The sequence below is a fragment of the Panthera tigris genome, chromosome F2 (assembly GCF_018350195.1).
Source record: "Panthera tigris isolate Pti1 chromosome F2, P.tigris_Pti1_mat1.1, whole genome shotgun sequence".
Classification (NCBI taxonomy): domain Eukaryota; kingdom Metazoa; phylum Chordata; class Mammalia; order Carnivora; family Felidae; genus Panthera; species Panthera tigris.
Genome location: NC_056676.1, coordinates 17,782,129 through 17,800,532, shown reverse-complemented (window position 1 = coordinate 17,800,532; position 18,404 = coordinate 17,782,129). Strand labels below are relative to the sequence as shown.

General features: G+C 34.2%; 1 protein-coding gene across 11 annotated transcripts in view; it reads right to left on the bottom strand.

Moving 5' to 3' along the window:
* Positions 1–18,404, bottom strand: part of CSPP1 (centrosome and spindle pole associated protein 1) — a 155,066-nt gene that overhangs the window by 30,648 nt on the left and 106,014 nt on the right. For 8 of the 11 annotated variants that reach the window (XR_444829.3, XM_042972850.1, XM_042972848.1 and 5 more), the window contains 3 exons: positions 8,607–8,759; positions 4,341–4,453; positions 291–440 (listed from right to left, as the gene is read on the bottom strand). Coding sequence is in view for 10 of the 11 variants with exons in the window: in XM_042972850.1 (XP_042828784.1) it covers positions 291–440; positions 4,341–4,453; positions 8,607–8,759 (416 nt within the window). In the remaining variant the exon portion in view is untranslated. The remainder of the gene's footprint in view (positions 1–290; positions 441–4,340; positions 4,454–8,606; positions 8,760–18,404) is intronic. The other 3 variants (XM_007080678.3, XM_042972849.1, XM_042972852.1) reach the window with 1 other exon arrangement.

The following is an 18,404-nucleotide window of genomic DNA, read 5'->3' as shown; positions in this document are numbered from 1 at the left end:
GAGGATATTCGGTGTTCTTTAACAAAAAGAAGCTATTTAACAATAAAGTATTAGGCATCTTTTATAACATCCTAGTCAACCTAAACCAATTTTTGGATTTAAAAAGTCATCATTTATCTTTCTTCCTAAGTCTTTCACTTTAATAATAAAATAGTTTCCAATAAATGAATATTGATCTGATATTTTCTAAACGTACTCCGGAACTGTTCTCCTCTGTAATATCTTTCCAAGTCAGAAGAAATATTTTACTTTCAGGGTAAGGAGAAAACTAGAGTAGGAAAAAAATGCACCTCCTCCTCTTTCTCCCTCTTCTTTTCCTGTTCCTCTTCATACTCTTGCTGAATTCGTGCCCTCTGTTCTGCAAGCCGTTTTTCTTCTTTTTCTTCTGCGATCCTCAGTCTCTCTCGCTCTGCTTCTTCTCTTTGTTTCTTTTCCTCAATCTAAAGAATTAAATCTAGTTATTACATTGCAAAACTGCTGAAAGTTAGAGTACCATGTAATATTTTCTAGTATCCTATGAATTCAACACTCATAACACCCTCTTTTAAATTCCTGAAAATTTCAGTTTCCTATATTTTGCTAGGGAGGCCACATGATGTAATATTAAGAATTATGAGCAAAACTTCAGCTCCACCAAATATATACACACTGGGTGAACTTAAGATATTCTTATTTAGTTCTGTCATCTGGTAAAAAGAGTTATTAATATCTACTTCCCCAACGAGTGCTCAAAGAATTGAAGTGAAACAACGTATATATAAAAAATATAAAGTTCCTCCTGTTTAGAGGTACTCAGTAAGCAACTCATCATTATATTATTTTATAATGATTGTTACTATTATGTCTCAAAGTTCCTTGGCTTAATTACTATCCGGCAACAACAGTGTACTATTTTAGCATTTAACCATTCCTTATTCAAGAATCCTTTCCCCAGAATGCCCTTTCTTCTTTCCTATCTACTGGCAAATGGTAAGGAAAACAAGGATTTTAGCCTCAAGGATTCATAATTAAGTTCCATCTTGAATGTCACCTGGGGCCTATAGTGCTAAGTACTCTGAAGAAATACTCTAAGGGAGAGTCTAAGACCTGAAAGGAAGAGAACCCTGAGATACAGTCTACATCCTCCATGAATGAGGTAGAGAATGGCAGCCTGGGTATTGGGTATTCATGACGCTGGTTTTAAGGTTATCAGTAGATTTTAGTTACTTTTTAGTATGACATGGTTATGACTATTCACATTATTTTCATTGTTCTTATCTACATTTCCTCTACCTTCAAGGCTGTTATATCTAGTGTTATCAATCTTTTGAGCTATAAGAACTATAATCTTTTCACATATCTCATGACTTCACATGCTAGGGCTTCTTCCAACACTTCTTTCAAACAACACTATTAAACATGCACAATCCTAATATTCAGTACTAATAGGGTACACATAATCACTTCTTCAAGCACAATAAACCTATATAAAATGTCATTTATGATCTATACAACAAAACCTCACATTTAACACTCAGTTCTCCCTTCTCTCTATTACACACACACACACACACACACACACACACACACACACACACAAAATCAAAATCACAAGGTCACTTCTCCATTAATGGTCAGGGTCATAATCATAAATGGATCACACACCTAAGAAATCCACAGAAAATGCCATTCCAACAAAAATGCTACACAGTAGTTCAACAGAAAGAAGAAAGCTATCATCTAGGTCAGTGGTTTTCCAAATGTATAATACAAAAGTACGTCAAAGGTTCTGCAAATACTTTATCAAATTTGTTAATCATTGGGGCGCCTGGGTGGCTCAGTCGGTTAAGCCTCCGACTTCAGCTCAGGTCACGATCTCATGGTACGTGAGTTTGAGCCCCGCATCGGGCTCTGGGCTGATGGCTCAGAGCCTGGAGCCTGCTTCCGATTCTGTGTCTCCCTCTCTCTCTGCCCCTCCCCCGTTCATGCTCTGTCTCTCTCTGTCTCAAAAATAAATAAACGTTAAAAAAAATAAAATAAAAAAATTTGTTAATCATTTCTAAAGCTATAATTAAAATTGACATGTAAACACTCATAAGTGTTATTTACCAAATTTTAACCATATGAAGATTTCTGCTGCATTAACTTTAACAGTGTACCTTTTTATGCATTCATGGAGCTAAGGGCTTATGTTGCCATTTTTGCACACAGATTTGAACATTTTATAACATTTCTTTTAACATTTAAGTTTGGGGATACTTCTTGTCTGACACTTTAGTGTTGACAGTAACAAGTACCATTTAGATATTTTAAAGTTAGATTTGGGGGGAAAGAGTTTCAAGAGACTGCTAAAAAAAATATGTAGGCCACCATTTGAGAGCAATCCATTCACAGGTGCACTGAAGGTTTACAGGGTGGGAGAACTGAAGGCTAAACTTACTCTAAAACTAATATAGTCAAAGCTTCCTCTATTCCTAGAGGAAAGACTTAGAGCTCTCTAGAAATGTAAGCACAATACATCCAGATATGATACTCAAAGCCAGGAGACCTGGGTTCTAGCACTGGCCTCACAATTTTCAGGCTCTGCCACCATGGATGAGTCTCTTAGCCTACGTTTTAGCTGCATGTCATAAAACAAATAATAATACCTTCCTCAGAAAGTCTGAAGATTAATGAGACACTTATATGCAAAAGTACCTTATAAATAATAAAAGGCTATAAGATCAAGATTTTTTCCCCTGAATTCTACCCTAAACCATGCTAATACTTGGTAAGTATAATAGGAATTACATAATTCTGACTTGCTGTCATTATGGACAGTATACCACAGGGTAATTCAAGTTCAAAGGTGACTCTCACCCTCAATTAGCTGCTACCTGACTTGAGTGGCCAATACCACTGGGAATTCTGATGCCACTCTCCTACATTCAATAACTCTATTCATTTTGTCAATCCTTAGAAAGGTCTTTCCATCTATTTCCACTGTTGCCAGTGTAGTAGAATATCCCTGCTTCCAATCTTTTAAATCCTTCAATAATACACCCGTAAGAGCATATACATTATATTGCTGCATTATTGAAGAGTCCATGATAATTTGGATTAGAGAGATGACATGTTTGAGTAGAACTTAAGAATTTAAGAGGTTGGGATTAGACTGGATAGCCTTAGAAGTCATACTAAGGAATCTGGACATTTTCAGTAGAAAAGAAAAGCTACTACCAGATTTTGAATACCAAAAGAAGTAAGAAGTCATGTCAAAGGAAGACTATTCAGGCCACAGGATTAATCTGACACTGGGATATACATGTGGGTGGGAAGGGGTGTGCAGGTGAGGGGAGAAGAAACTGAATCCTTCTCATTCACCTCAGGCTCCACCCCTACTATTCATCTCTATGTCTACAAGAGTAGACACAGAATGGGAGTTCAATAAGTCTGTTTGCTCAATAAACACTGGATGCTCAAGTGTCTTCCTTTGGGCATTTCTATTTTTATTATATATATATATATATATATATATATATATATATATATATATATATACACACACACACACACACACACACACACACATATAATTTATTGTCAAATTGGTTTCCATACAACAACTCCTCCTCAATGCCCATCACCCACTTTCCCCTCTCCCCCATCCCCCCCCATTAACTCTCAGTTTGTTCTCAGTTTTTAAGAGTCTCTTATGGTTTGCCTCCTTCCCTCTCTGTAACATTTTTCCCTCCCCTTTCCCCTCCACCTCCGGTCTTCTGTTAAGTTTCTCAGAACCCACATATGAGTGAAAACATATAGTTTCTGTCTTTCTCTGCCTGACTCATTTCACTTAGCATAGTACTCTCCAGTTCCATCCATGTTGCTACAAATGGCCAGATTTCATTCTTTCTCATTGCCAAGTTAAATGCTATTTGCTTACATACATAAATGAGGCAAATAATTGCAAAATGTGATTCTGTATGATTTTTAATAACTTACTATACCCTGTCAAGAATATCATATCACTTGGAAAAAAACTTGATTGTCTACTAACACATAAGCATCTAGAAAGATTCACTCTATGCCTAATAAATATTTTAAGTCTTTCAGTTTTAGAAATTTCAGCATTCTTTAACAACTAATGATTTAATAAAGAAAAGATTAAGACAACTAGCATGCCTAACATGTTTCCATATCCCTTTTTCAGATATAAATGAAATAATATTGTTTTAGTACTACCTCTACCTGATATAACTGAGATATTTTAAAAACTGCAGTATTTTAGAATTTAGTCTTTATCCTGTGGATAAAATCTTTGCAAGTTTGGCTTATTACAATTCTAACAAAACTTTGAAACTATGATCAAATAAGTACTTCACCTGAAAACGAAGAAAATTCTTGTATAATTCTTGCTGTTTAATCTGAAGCTCAGTTGGAGGCTCACAAAATATATTTCCCCGAGCAAAAGGAGAGTTCTGTGTTTGTGTATAACCTTGAAAGAGAAATTTTGCAAAGACATACCATTACTCAATGCTTAGAATATTCTGAAGGTTAAAGAATAAAGTTTGCTAATAAATCCATACTTTGAATAAATGTGCTACCTATGGAAGTCCAGAGGTTAAAAAATCAGAAGAGAAAGGCTGAGATTAAATCTGAAGACAGATGAAAGGTCATGAGAGAAAGAAAAATGGTGAAACAAAAATAGTTGAAAAAATCATAATATATCAATACTTGAAAGACACCAAAGAAACAAAGATAATATGGAGAGAAAAAAAGTACATCTTTAAGTCCTTATGTATGTGAATATCCTTTTCTTAAGGATATGCTTAATTATATATTAAAATGTATTGTATACATATATTAAAATTTTTCTAATATTACGTTTAAAAATTAGTACTTCCAAAGTCTTTCCATCTATGGTTCACAAAAGATTAGAAAGCCAGCTCTGTAAACATTTTTTATAAAATAGGAAGATTCTTTTAATCATTGCAATAATTTTTATTTAAAATTTCTATCAAATTAATGGGATATAGGGGCACCTGGGTGGCTCAATCAGTTGAGCATCCAACTCTTGATTTCGGCTCAGGTCATGATCCCAGGGTCGTGGGATCAAGTCTTGTACTGGGCTCTGCACTGAGCATGGAGCCCGCTTAAGATCCTATCTCTCTCTCTCCCTCTGTCTCTTTCCCCCACTCATGTGCTCTCTCCCTCTCTCAAAAAAAAAAGGGGGGGGATATAAACATGAACAATAAAAATATGCTATATGTTCCTATAAATAGTATTATACATCCTGGGGAAGGATAAAGGCAACTTGAAAAATAATTATACCCCAGGAGACTATCTTTAAATGCAGGAAAAAATAAATTTAGGTCTCACATAACTTTTTATATTATTTTTTTAGTTACTGATTCATTCTTTATACCATCAATATAAATCATGTATTTCTCTCACTCATGCTTTGCATTTTAGCTGCCATTTAGGTCTATTTTGCCTCTGTATTTAATTTTATTAATGTTTCATTGAATAGATCAGCAGAAAGTCAAATCAATACTTAAATATTAAAATGTTATGTATGGTAAAGCGTACCCAGGTGGCTCAGTCAAGTGTCAGCTTAGGCTTGGGTCATGATCTCACGGTTCATGAGTTCGAGACCCACATCAGGCTTTCTGCTATCAGTGCAGAGCCCAGTTCAGATCCTCTGTCTCCCTTTCTCTCTGCCCCGCCCTGCTCATGCTCTCTCTCCCTCTCTTTCAAAAATAAACATTTAAAAATAAAAATAAAATTTTATGGTGAAAAGGAGGATTAGCAAAACAAATTTTTAAAAATAAGGTTTTTCAAGAAAATAAAGTATAAAAATAAAATCATAAGGAAACGTGCTCTATATAAAGAAAATGGAAATGTATCTAGGCATCATAATAAACTAAAAATTAAGTTGAAGCCAAATTAGTATAGACTTCATAAATATGGTTCTTCATTCTAGAACCATAAAGTAAAAGAAAAACAATGAACTTTGGGAAGGGCCTCAAAAACATGAGAGGATAATGAATTTTAAGCACACATTATAACATTCAATTTTCAGATACATTCAAGTTCCCTAAGACCTTTAAAATATTAAATGCCATATATGTGTGTACATACACATGTGCCTATATAAACATACACTCACACATATATGCTAGCAAAGCAACAAATTAGGTGACTGGATACTTTCTTGTATTCATAAAGTTTATTTTAGGTTAATTCTTAATTTCAATTTGCAAAAAAGGGGGAATTTTAACATTTTATGATGTTGTGTGATTTCTTAAACTAAAGCATCCTGGCCAAAATGTCAGCACCAAAACCCTGACAGTGTACTGAAAGGCGAAAGACAGTAAATTCTGCTGTCCATATTCAATCATCAAGCTTGTGTGTTTTATTGCGAAGGGGCCATAGAACTGCTGATTTTTCCAGTGTTTCTGCTTGATAAGCAGAGCTAGATGCCCAAACTGTTATTACTACGATAGAAAAAGGTTTGGGTGGAGACAGAATTACCAACAATACCAGGTGTGGAAGAAAAGTGTAGAAAGAATATTTGGCACTGAGATCTCAATACAGACTACTAGAAGAAACACATGAAGAGAAAACTAATGATGTATCAAAAAGAAGTCAAAATATCTTCAATAATGAAAGGTGTTTTTACTGCACACTGGGTTATTACAGACACAGAATGAGAGCCAAATTAATTTCATCAAAATCAAAAATTTCTATTTTAGTGCTCCCAAAATGGAAGACTGAATCCACTAGGTAAAAATCTACTTGTGCATCAAAGTAAGAAAGCACTTTCTAATAATTAGACATCCAACAGTGGAACAGGTTGTACATGGAAACAACATATAGTGTATCTCCTAAAGTGTTCCAAAAGGCCACAGAGATTAGATTAGCACTACCATCAAAGACTTGAAAGATGAAAGGTTAGTGATTCTAATCATAGCTCCTTACGTAATCTGCCTATGTGGCCAGATAATCATATGGGTTAAAAAAATTTTTTTTTAATGTTTATTTATTTTTTGAGAGAGAAAGAGAGAGAGCATGAGCAGGGGAGGGACAGATAAAGAGGAAAACACAGAATCCAAAGCAGGCTCCAGGCTCTGAGCTGTCAGCATAGAGTCCAATGCAGGGCTTGAACTCACTAACCATGAGATCGTGACCTGAGCCAAAGTCAGATGCTCAACTGGCTAAGCCACCCAGGTGCCTCCATATGAGTTAAAATTTTTTTTTAATTTTTGAAGCCTATATGATCAGTCAGGGATATTTCAGAAAGACTTTCTATTGTGAAGTTCTTTTCTAGTCTAAAATCAAAACTTTTGTGGAAGTACAAAAGCAGAATTTGTAGTAAATGGTTACTTTTATAGGCATTAAAGTATAGTGCAACATATAGTGCAAAATATTTTTAAAATTCCCTTGAATTTTAAATACTTAACACATTTTCATATATACTTGATAAAAAAAGATGCTGACGACTTTTCCTGCCAAGTCATAAAGATACTGAATAATTTTCTATTTATAGAACCTTTCATTAAAGAATGTTGTTTAATAGCAAACCAAAGATATTTGCTTAAGGGGTGCCTGGGATGGCTCAGTCAGTTAAGCGTCCAACTCTCGATTTCAGCTCAGGTCATGATATCACAGTTCTTGAGTTTGACCTCCATATTGGGATCTGTGCAGATAGCACAGAGCCTGCTTGAGATTCTCTCCTCTCTCTCTACCCCTACCCCATGTGCACGTGCATACGCACTCTCTTTCAAAATAAATAAATAGTTTAAAAAAACATATTTGCTTAAAAAATGGAGACATGATCAGATATCAAACTTTTAAAACATTAAACCTAATTTCTTTGTACTTTGTGGTTTTACAAGGGAAGGTAAATGACTACAAAATAAGCAAAAAAATTAAACAAAATTAAAATTAAATATAACAAAAACAGGGGCGCCTGGGTGGCGCAGTCGGTTAAGCGTCCGACTTCAGCCAGGTCACGATCTCGCGGTCCGTGAGTTCGAGCCCCGCGTCAGGCTCTGGGCTGATGGCTCGGAGCCTGGAGCCTGTTTCCGATTCTGTGTCTCCCTCTCTCTCTCCCCCTCCCCCGTTCATGCTCTGTCTCTCTCTGTCCCAAAAATAAATAAAAAACGTTGAAAAAAAAAATTTTTTTTTAATAAATAAATAAATAAATAAATAAATAATAAATATAACAAAAACAGTTACTTTGTACAATGTATCATATCACATCTGATGCACTTTCACTAATCAAATAGTTACAGATATAAGAAGCAAAAGAGACTATTTGTGTATGTGTAGACTATATGATTTTAAGAAATGTCCTCCCACCAGCAAAATAAAAATTTTAGTAGCAGCTCAAGTATATATAAGTTATAAAGCTCAGAAGAAATACATAGTATTACGAAGCAAACTTTTTTTCCCTATTCACTTTTGTCAAACTACTTAATACTTGAGAAAAGGTATTATAAATAACATGAATGTGTTATGCTTCCTGACTCTGAGTACCCAAATTCTCAAAATCACAATATGAACTTTGTCAGACAACAGAAGAGAAATATTACTGAACAGCTTTAAAAATGTAAAACAAACAAAAATAGAATGTAATTAAAAACCTGAGTTTTTATTTGCAGAATCTTCTAAGTTCTCAGCATTTGAGGTGGCTAAATTTTGGTCTAGAGATACAACAGCCCTTTTATCTTCAAATGTTCTTGCATCTGGATTATGGTAGGCATCTATATTTTGTCTGTGCATCCTATTCAAATCAGCTAAGAGGGAAAAATAAATTCAACAAATACATTTCTATAATTAGTATGCTTAATACATTTTCTTAGAGTAGAGAATCAGAGAAAACAGTAGGATAGGTTGGAATAATTCAATGGTATCTTGGTGCCCTGAAAACAGAAACAAAATTATTAAAACTTGTAAGAAGATTTTCAAAAAATAACCTTATGAAAATCAGTCAAGACGTTAAGAATATAAAAATCTTTGACAGGCCATAAAAACCATATTCATATGTATGTTACTTCAGAACTTGGAATCTCTGTAAATACAGAACAAACACCAACAATTCAAAACAAGTCATAGTGAAATTTAGCCAACTTCATTAGCATTCCTAATGAAAAAATATAATCATGTAGTGTGGAGTTTTAAAATATATTCATAACTTTTTGACAATCCTCTCTTAAAAGATGGAGCTCAATTACCCTCCCTTTGAACATAAGCCAGAGTTACAAACTCACTTCTTAAGAACAGAACATTGTAGGATGATGGCATATGACTTCCAAGGCTACTTCATAAAAGACATTATGGTTTCCACCTTGCTTAATCTATTACTTCAAAGATAGTCAGCTACTGTATCATAAAGACAATGATGTAGTCCTATGGAAAGGCCTACATGACAAGGAACAGAGGGAGCCATATTGAAATGAATTCTCCAGTCCCAGTCAAGCCTTCATATGACTACAGACCTGGCTGAAATTTTGGACTGTAACCTCATGCAAGACCCTGAGACAGAACCACCCAGCTAACCCATTCACCAATTACTGACTCACAGAACCACAAGAACATGAGTGTTTGTTATATTAAAACATTACATGTTGGGTAATTTTTGTTACACAACAGTAGATACCACATACACATCACAAAAATCTAACCACACAGGACCAGGTCAAACAACAAATCAATCTTAAAAACAGACCTGAATGACTACAGAACTCTAAAGCTTTAATAAAATAAAAAATATTTCTCTACAAAACAACTGGGATTGTAAGGTAGCAGTGAAAGAGAATTTAAACCTGGACATAAGACGTATTTATCAGAAAGCCTATTATGTTCAAGAATGTATTTTGAACATGAATCACAGTATCAGATACAACACGGCCAATAACAGGAAATGTTACCAGAGAGAACAGAGCTCAGAATCAGGAAGTTCATATTTGGACAGTCTGGACTTGGAAACTGGATAGGAGCTTCAGAGATGAAGATGTATCAGAAAGGATAATAAACAGAAAAATGTGAGAAACAGCTCCAAGGGGGAAAAACAGGAAAAGTGTTCTGGCAATATTAAAGCAGTCCAGCTCGACTAGATCACAAAACACATTTAATAAAGCAATGAGAGGAAAATGGAGATTACATGCCTATTCCGGAATATTCTAAAACACAAGCTGATGGTTCTCTATTCTGTTCTGTAGATGATAGTAAAGACAGTCCTGGTAGTAATAGAAGCATTACCAGTAATAATGACAGCTAGGGAGAGAAAATAGATGGAGGTTAAGAGTATATCTAACTCAAGGAACACACAATGTCTGAAGATAGCCCTAGAACAAAGATAATGTTCACAAACCTAGAAGAGTTTAACCTGGTTCATAATACACATCCCAATAAATGTCAGCTGAAGGGAAGACAGCATCAGAGAGAATGCACAGAACTTAAAGGAAGGAACTGTCAATCCAGTTCAAAGAAAGTAAGGACAGACTAAAATCCACTAAATCAGAAATCAGGACATCAGTTACTTTTGAAAATGTCACATCAATAAAGCAGTAGGAGCTAGAATTCATTTTATGGAATATGAAACAGTAAGAAGTTAGTAAGACGTGGCAGCAACAACCACAGACTACTTTTTGAATGTGTTTTATATATTATAAGTGTAAGGTCAAGGCAGAGTTTTTGTTTATTTGTGTTGAAGAATACAAGTAACCTAAGTATATTTAGATGTTAAAGGGAAGAAATGAGTAAAAAAAATGGAAAATGCAAGAAAGAAGGGACTAACTGTAATCAGAGAAACTGACTGCAAAGAAACTGCCAAGTACCAAGAATTGGTAAGGCAAAAATTAGCTGGGTGCTCCCGCCACCATCATCAAATCATGGGATTTATCTGGATATGGAAGGTAAATGAAAATAGAAAGATGATGAGGAAGTTGAAGTAATGAATTAACAGCTGTGATCCCTAAAAAGTCACCAAATTAAACAAAAGAACTTAAATGGGAAATTAATATCTCATCATCCAATTCGCTAAAACAGCATAAGATCAGACTATATAAATGAGAAGTCACTATGAATAACAATGCGTACGGTACTCTTCCATTTTCTGTTACTAGAGTATGGATATCAAGCTCACTCCTTTGAAAATGATACCCAGGGCCTTGTTACCAAACTAATGAGTGCTTAGGGAATGCAATCTCATCCACAAGCCATAAATTAAGAGATAAATGTCATATAAACAAAAACTATAATAAACTCAAAAATCAATAGCATGTTTTTCTTTACTGTTGTGACTATACACAGTACTCTCAATTAGATAAGTCAATGTATTTATAAAAAAAGAAAACTGATGTCAGCAGAGTGCATAATTATTTAAGACTATCAGATTCAGCAATCAAGACAAGTCCATATTGCTATTTATTAGAAAAAACTATCAATCAAATAGTCACTCCTTGTCTATCTTTCTGTGAGGTGTAAAACAAAGGTTTGAAATGAGCTAAAAATTAAAATTATACAAGGCACTTCGGTGAAGAGTATAATTTGCCAACCGCAAAGATGTCCCAAAAAATGGCCTTTATTTCAAATGTACACCATCATAGTATTTAATATAAAATTGCTAGCATTACAGAATAATTCTACAAAGAACAGAACAAAATAAAATATTACAGATTCATGATTGGGAAAATAATTCTACTATCTGAAAAATTTATTAGACCAGGGTTAAATTTTATGATAGCTACTACAGGTAAATAAACAATACATACAGTACTTAAATTTTTTCATTCCTTGTTTTATTTTATGCTTTTTTTTATAAACCTAAACATATACTTTGAAATTAAAATTAATTTTGTTAAGTTAGTCGTTCTTTGGTGGAAAATACCAAAACACTTTAAAGAAAATGGCTGAAAATATTTCTTTTTAATTTTTTTTTTTTTTAACATTTACTTATTTTTGAGACAGAGAGAGACAGAGCATGAACAGGGGAGGGGCAGAGAGAGACACACACACAGAATCTGAAACAGGCTCCAGGCTCTGAGCTGTCAGCACAGAGCCCGACGCGGGGCTCGAACTCATGGACCGTGAGATCATGACCTGAGCTGAAGTCGGATGCTTAACCGACTGAGCCACCCAGGTGCCCCTGGCTGAAAATATTTCTACAGACCCAAGATTATTCAGCAATCATGACTGATACACAAACTCTTCTTTAATAAATCAATTCAGAGGGCTAAAGAAAATTTTCAACCCTGATTCAACTATTAACATATACTTCCAAATTAAAATATACATATTTACTTATAAAGATCACAGTCTCTAAGACAAATAAAAATCTAACTCGTGGTCCATAAAATAAATCTCACAAACCTAAAAATATTGAAATAACAAAAAAGTATATTCTCTAAACAAAAGAGAATATACCCTAAAAGTGACTGAAAGTTACTCAGAAAATACCCAAGTATTTGGAAATTTTTAAAATTAATGTCTAAATAATCAATGGATCAAAGAAAAATTACAATTAGAAAACGGAATTGAATGAAAATGAAAAAACCACGTATCAAAATTTGTGAGATACATTTAAAGCAGTACTCAAAAGGAAATTAATAGCATTTTTAAGTGCATATATTAAAAAAGAAATCAAATCATAATCTAAGCTTCCACATTAAGAAAATAGGACAAAGAAAATTAAGTACAAAGTAAACTAAAGAAAATAGTAAAGATGAGAGCAGGTATCAATGAAACACGAAGGGAAAAACAGAAAAATCAATGAAACCAAAGCTGGTTCTATGAAAAGATCAATAAAATGGATAAACCTCCAGGCAAACTCATTAAGTAAAATAAGAATAAATAAATTACAAATATCAGGAATAAAAGAGGAACTATCACTGTAGATCCTACAGACACAGAATAATAAAATACTGTGAAAAATGTTATGCCAATAAACTAAAAAGATGAAATGGATAAATTCCTTTAATGATTCAAACCACATAAGTTCACACAAGAAGAAATAAATAAACTAAATGTCTTTATTAAATAAGTTGAATTCAGGGTGCCTGGGTGGTTCAATCAGTTAAGTGCCTGATTTCAGCTAAGGGCATAATCTCACAGTTCTTGGGTTTGAGCCCCGCATTTGGCTCTGCACTGATGGTGTGGAGCCTGCTTGGGAATCTCTCTCTGTCTCTGCCCCTCTCCCACTCATGTTTTCTCTCTCTCTCAAAAACAAATATATAAACTTTAAAAAACTAAATAATTTATTTTAAAAAATTTTAATTCATAGTTTAAAGATTCCCAACAAGAAAATTCCCAGCCCAGATGGCTTCACTGGTGAATTCTACAAACAGAAGAGGAAACTTTTCCCAATTCATATTTGTGAGGCCAGCATCATCCTGATACCAAAACCAGACAAAATTATAAGAGAAACAGACAAATATCCCTTATGTGCCTAAATGCAAAGATCCTTAACTAGCAAATCAAATTGTACAACATGTAAAAAAAATTAAAATAACATTAAATAGGGTTTATACCAGGAGAAAGAGCGGCTCACCATTTAAAACAAAAATCAGTCAATGTAGGGGCATCTGGGTGGCTCAGTCGGTTAAGCATCTGATTACGGCTCTGGTCATGATCTTACAGTTTGCAAGTTCAAGCCCCACAACAGGCTCTGTGCTGAAAGTTTGCAGCCTGGAGCCTGCTTCAGATTCTGTGTCTCCCTCTCTCTGCCCCTGACCCTCTCAAAAATAAAAAATAAAACATTAACAACAAATAAAAAGAAACCAGCAATACATGATTAGAATTTTTTTAAAAAACCAATGTAATTCACCATATATCAACAGAGTAATAAGAAAGATGAAATTATCATTTCAAAAGATGTAGAAAAGCACCTGATAAACTTCAACATATATTCATGATGAAAACTCTGAGAAAGAAGAGAATGTTCTAAACCTGGTTTAAAAAAAAAAATCTACAGAAAACCTACAGCCAAGACTGAGTGCTTTCCAAATGAAATCGAGAACAAGACAAGGATGTTGGTTCTCAAGATTTCTAAATATTGTACTGGAGTTCCTATCTACTGTAAATCAACCAAAATAACTGAAAAGTATTCATACTGGAAAGGAAGAAGTAAAACTATTTGCAGATAACTGTCCATATTAAAAAATCTCAAAGAACGTACAAAAAAACCCCTAATAAAACCGATGAGTTAAGCAAGAACATACAAAAATCAACGGTCTTTCTATACACTAGCAATGAACAAATGGATATTGAAATTTTTTAATGTTATCATTTAAAACAGCATTAAAACATATGAAATATTTACGGATACAATTTACAAAATATGTTACAAGATCTGAAAGCTGCAAAATATTGCTAAAAGAAGTTAACTAAGACTAGTAAGTGGATAAATATTCCAAATCCATGTATCAAAAGACAATATAGATGCTGGCCACCCCAAATTAATCTATAAAGTCAAGGTAATCCCAATGAAAATTTTACCACAATTTTTTTTTATTCAGATTGACAAACAAGAGTAAAATTTATCTGAAAATGGAAGGGAAGTCAAGTTGACAAAACAATCTTGAAAAAGAAAAACAAAGTTGGAAGAGTCACACTTCTCACTTTCAAAACCTACTACACAAAGCTACAGTAATCAAGAGAGCGTAATATGGGCATAAGGATAGATATCTAGATCAACAGAACAGAACTTAAGAGTCCATAAATAACCTTATAGTCAACTGATTTTCAACAAGAGTATTGAGGCAATACAAAATGTTATAAAGCTGCAGCACAGTTCTGTGAATACAGTAAAAACTACTGAATTGTGTACTTCAAAGGGATAAATTCTGTGTCATGGAAAATGAGATCTCAACAAAGCTATTATATATATAAAAACAATTAAGACACAGAAAGACAGAAGAACTACCAGCTTGAAGGAGACTAAAGAGACATGACAACTACATACAATATGGGATCCTGGACTAGAGGCTGGAACAGAATAAGGTAGGGGAAAATCCAAATAAAGTTAATAATTTATTTAATAGCATCGAACCCATTTTAATTTCTAGTTTTGGTCACTATACCAAGATCATGTAAGATGTTAACATCAAGGGAAACTAGGTAAAGGGCACCCTCTATATATACCAAGATCATGTAAGATGTTAACATTAAGGGAAACTAGGTAAAGGGCACCCTCTATATCTTCACAACTCTTCTCTAAGTCTTGAGTTATTTCAAAATAAAAAGTTTAAAAAATAAACACAATGACTTATCCTACCTACTTACTAGAAAGGCCAAAATTTTAAAGAAGAACAATTACATGGGCTGATGAGGATGCAAAGCAACGAGAAACCTAGTGCTTCAAAATAGAACAACCACTTTGGAAAATGGTCTGGTTGTCTCTTATGAAATTAAATATATACTTACTATTCATCCTAGCAATTCCATTTCTGTGCATTTAACCACGAAAAATGAAAATTTATGTTCACATAAAGACTTGCAGGTGAATGTTTATAACAGTTTTATTTATAATAGCCTTAAATTGTAAACAACTCAAATATCCATCAACAGGTAAAAGGATAAACAATTGTGGTACTTCCACATAGTGCAATACCATTCAGTAATAAAAAGTAAACTACAGCCATATACAACAACAAGAATAAATCTCAAAAACATGAAGGGAAAAAAAGACACAAAAGTCAATACTATTGTGTCAGAATGCAGATCAGAGGTTGGCAAAAGTATGGGGCTGGATACTGGAAATGTTCTATATCTTGACTGTGGCAGTGGCTACTGGAATCAGTTGTCAAAACTCACTGAATAATAAAGGATAAATTTGGGGGACACTGGGTGGCTCGGTCAGTTAAGCATCCAATTTGATTTTGGCTCACATCATGATCTCACAGTTCATGAGATTGAGCCCTGTATCGGGATCTATACTGACAGCACGGAGTCTGCTTAGGATTCTCTCCTCTCTACCCCTCCCCCGCTCACAAGGGCCCATACGCTCTTACTCTCTCTCAAAAACAAATAAATAAAACTTTTTTTTTTAAAGGGTATATTGGGGCACCTGGGTGGCTCAGTAGGTTAAGCATCCGACTTCAGCTCAGGTCATGATCTCATGGTTCCTGAGTTTGAGCCCTGGATCGGGCTCTGTGCTGTCAGCTAAGAGCCTGGAGCTTGCTTCGGATTCTGTGTGTCTCTCTCTTTGCCCCTCCCCCACTCATGCTCTTTCTCTGTCTCTCAAAACTAAATAAATGTTAAAAAAAATTTTTTAAAAAGGGTGTATTTTGTCTTATGCGAATTGTGTCTTAATAATCAACATAAAAACAAACATAAATCTAACTGGCTCAAATACAATACATAAACACAAATACTTAAATATATGTAAAGAAACATTTACTCTCACTACTAATCAGTTAGAAGTAGGAGATACTTTCACTATCTTTCAAACTGGTTAAGTGTTTTTTTTTAATTGGTTTTTTTTTTTTTTAGTGTAGTTTTTAAAGAATTTAACATGTGTGGGAATGCAAGCTGGTGCAGCCACTCTGGAAAACAGTATGGAGGTTCCTCAAAAAACTAAAAATAGAACTACCCTACGACCCAGCAATTGCACTACTAGGCATTTATCCAAGGGATACAAGTATGCTGTTTCGAAAGGACACATGCACCCCCATGTTTATAGCAGCACTATCAACAATAGCCAAAGTATGGAGAGAGCCCAAATGTCCATCGATGGATGAATGGATAAAGAAGATGTGGTATATACATACAACGGAGTATTACTCAGCAATCAAAAAGAATGAAATCTTGCCATTTGCAACTACATGGATGCAACTGGAGGGTATTATGCTAAGTGAAATTAGAGAAAGACAAAAATCATATGACTTCACTCATATGAGAACTTTAAGAGACAAAACAGATTAACATAAGGGAAAGGAAACAAAAATAATATAAAAACAAGGAGGGGGACAAAACAGAAGAGACTCATAAATATGGAGAACAAACTGAGGGTTACGGGAGGGGTTATGGGAGGGGGGATAGGATAAATGGGTAAGGGGCACTAAGAAATCTACTCCTGAAATCATTGTTGCACTATACGCTAACTAATTTAGATGTAAATTTTAAAAAATAAAAAATAAAATTAAAAAAAAATTTAACATGTGATACTCATGTAACATCATCATAATTGGGATACAGAACTGTTTCATCACCCCAAAATACTCCAACATGGTATCTCTTTAGAGTTACTCCCTATCCCCAACCATTTTGTCATTTTCAGAATATACATGTATGTCACCATTAAAAAGGGGCTATTTTCACTTAGCATAATTTCTTTGAAGACTCTTCCAAGTTATTATGTGCATCAATAGTTCATTCTTTTAATTCCTGAGTAGCATCCCACTGTATAAATGTACCACATTTTGTTTATTCATTCATCCACTGAAAGACATTAGAACAGTGTGGTTTTTTTTATAGGAACTTGAAAAAAGAACTTTAATGAATAAAGAACTTAGAAAGGAAACAGATTTTAAGTGTCATACAAATAATAAAAATGAGAGATATTTACTTAAAAAGGGTTGCTATTATTCCACTTGTACGGGTAATAGATTTTAATATTTATTAATAACAATTCCCCTTATAAAGAGATCAAAGATCTTCCCTAGAGAGCTAAGACAAGGACGAACATTAAATTTCTTTCTTTGTAATAAAAGATCAAAGATAAAACAGGAGTAACTAGAAAAGCCAGCAACCAAATTAAAATTAGGAAACAAAGTACAGGGGATACATGGTCTTGGTCATCATCACATGGCAAAACACAGATCTTTACTACATATTTCAAATATAATAGAAACCACCGAAACAGCATCAGAATGTGACATAACTGGGGCATCTGGGTGGCTGGGTCAGTTAAGTGTCGGACTCAATTTCAGCTCAGTCATGATCTCACTGTTATGGGTTCAAGCCCTGCATCGGGCTCTGCACTTACCACGCAGAGCCTGCTTGGGATTCTCTCTCTCCCTCTCTCTGCCCCTCCCCTGCTCATGCATGCACTTGCGCGCTCTCTCTCTCTCGCTCTCTCTCTCTCTCTCAAAAATAAAAAAAAGAAGAAGAATGTGACGTAACTGAGAAGTAAACTTTTATTTATTAAACCTTAAACCTCAAGCCTCTGAGAAATAGGGGTTGTTTCTTATAGCACTTTTTGTTAAATGCCTGGACTAATATCTGTACTTTAAAAGGAAATGTTATAGCACTATCCTTAAATGAAAAACCAGTGTTTTTCCAATATATATTCAAATAAACATTTAACTTTTAAAATAAGAAATGTTTATCTATATATCACCTAAAATTATCTCATCTATAAAAAAGAGTTAAGAGTTCCAGTCTTCAAAACTATGAGAAAAGAGTTATCTTAGTAATTTAAGTGGACCTCAAATACTTTT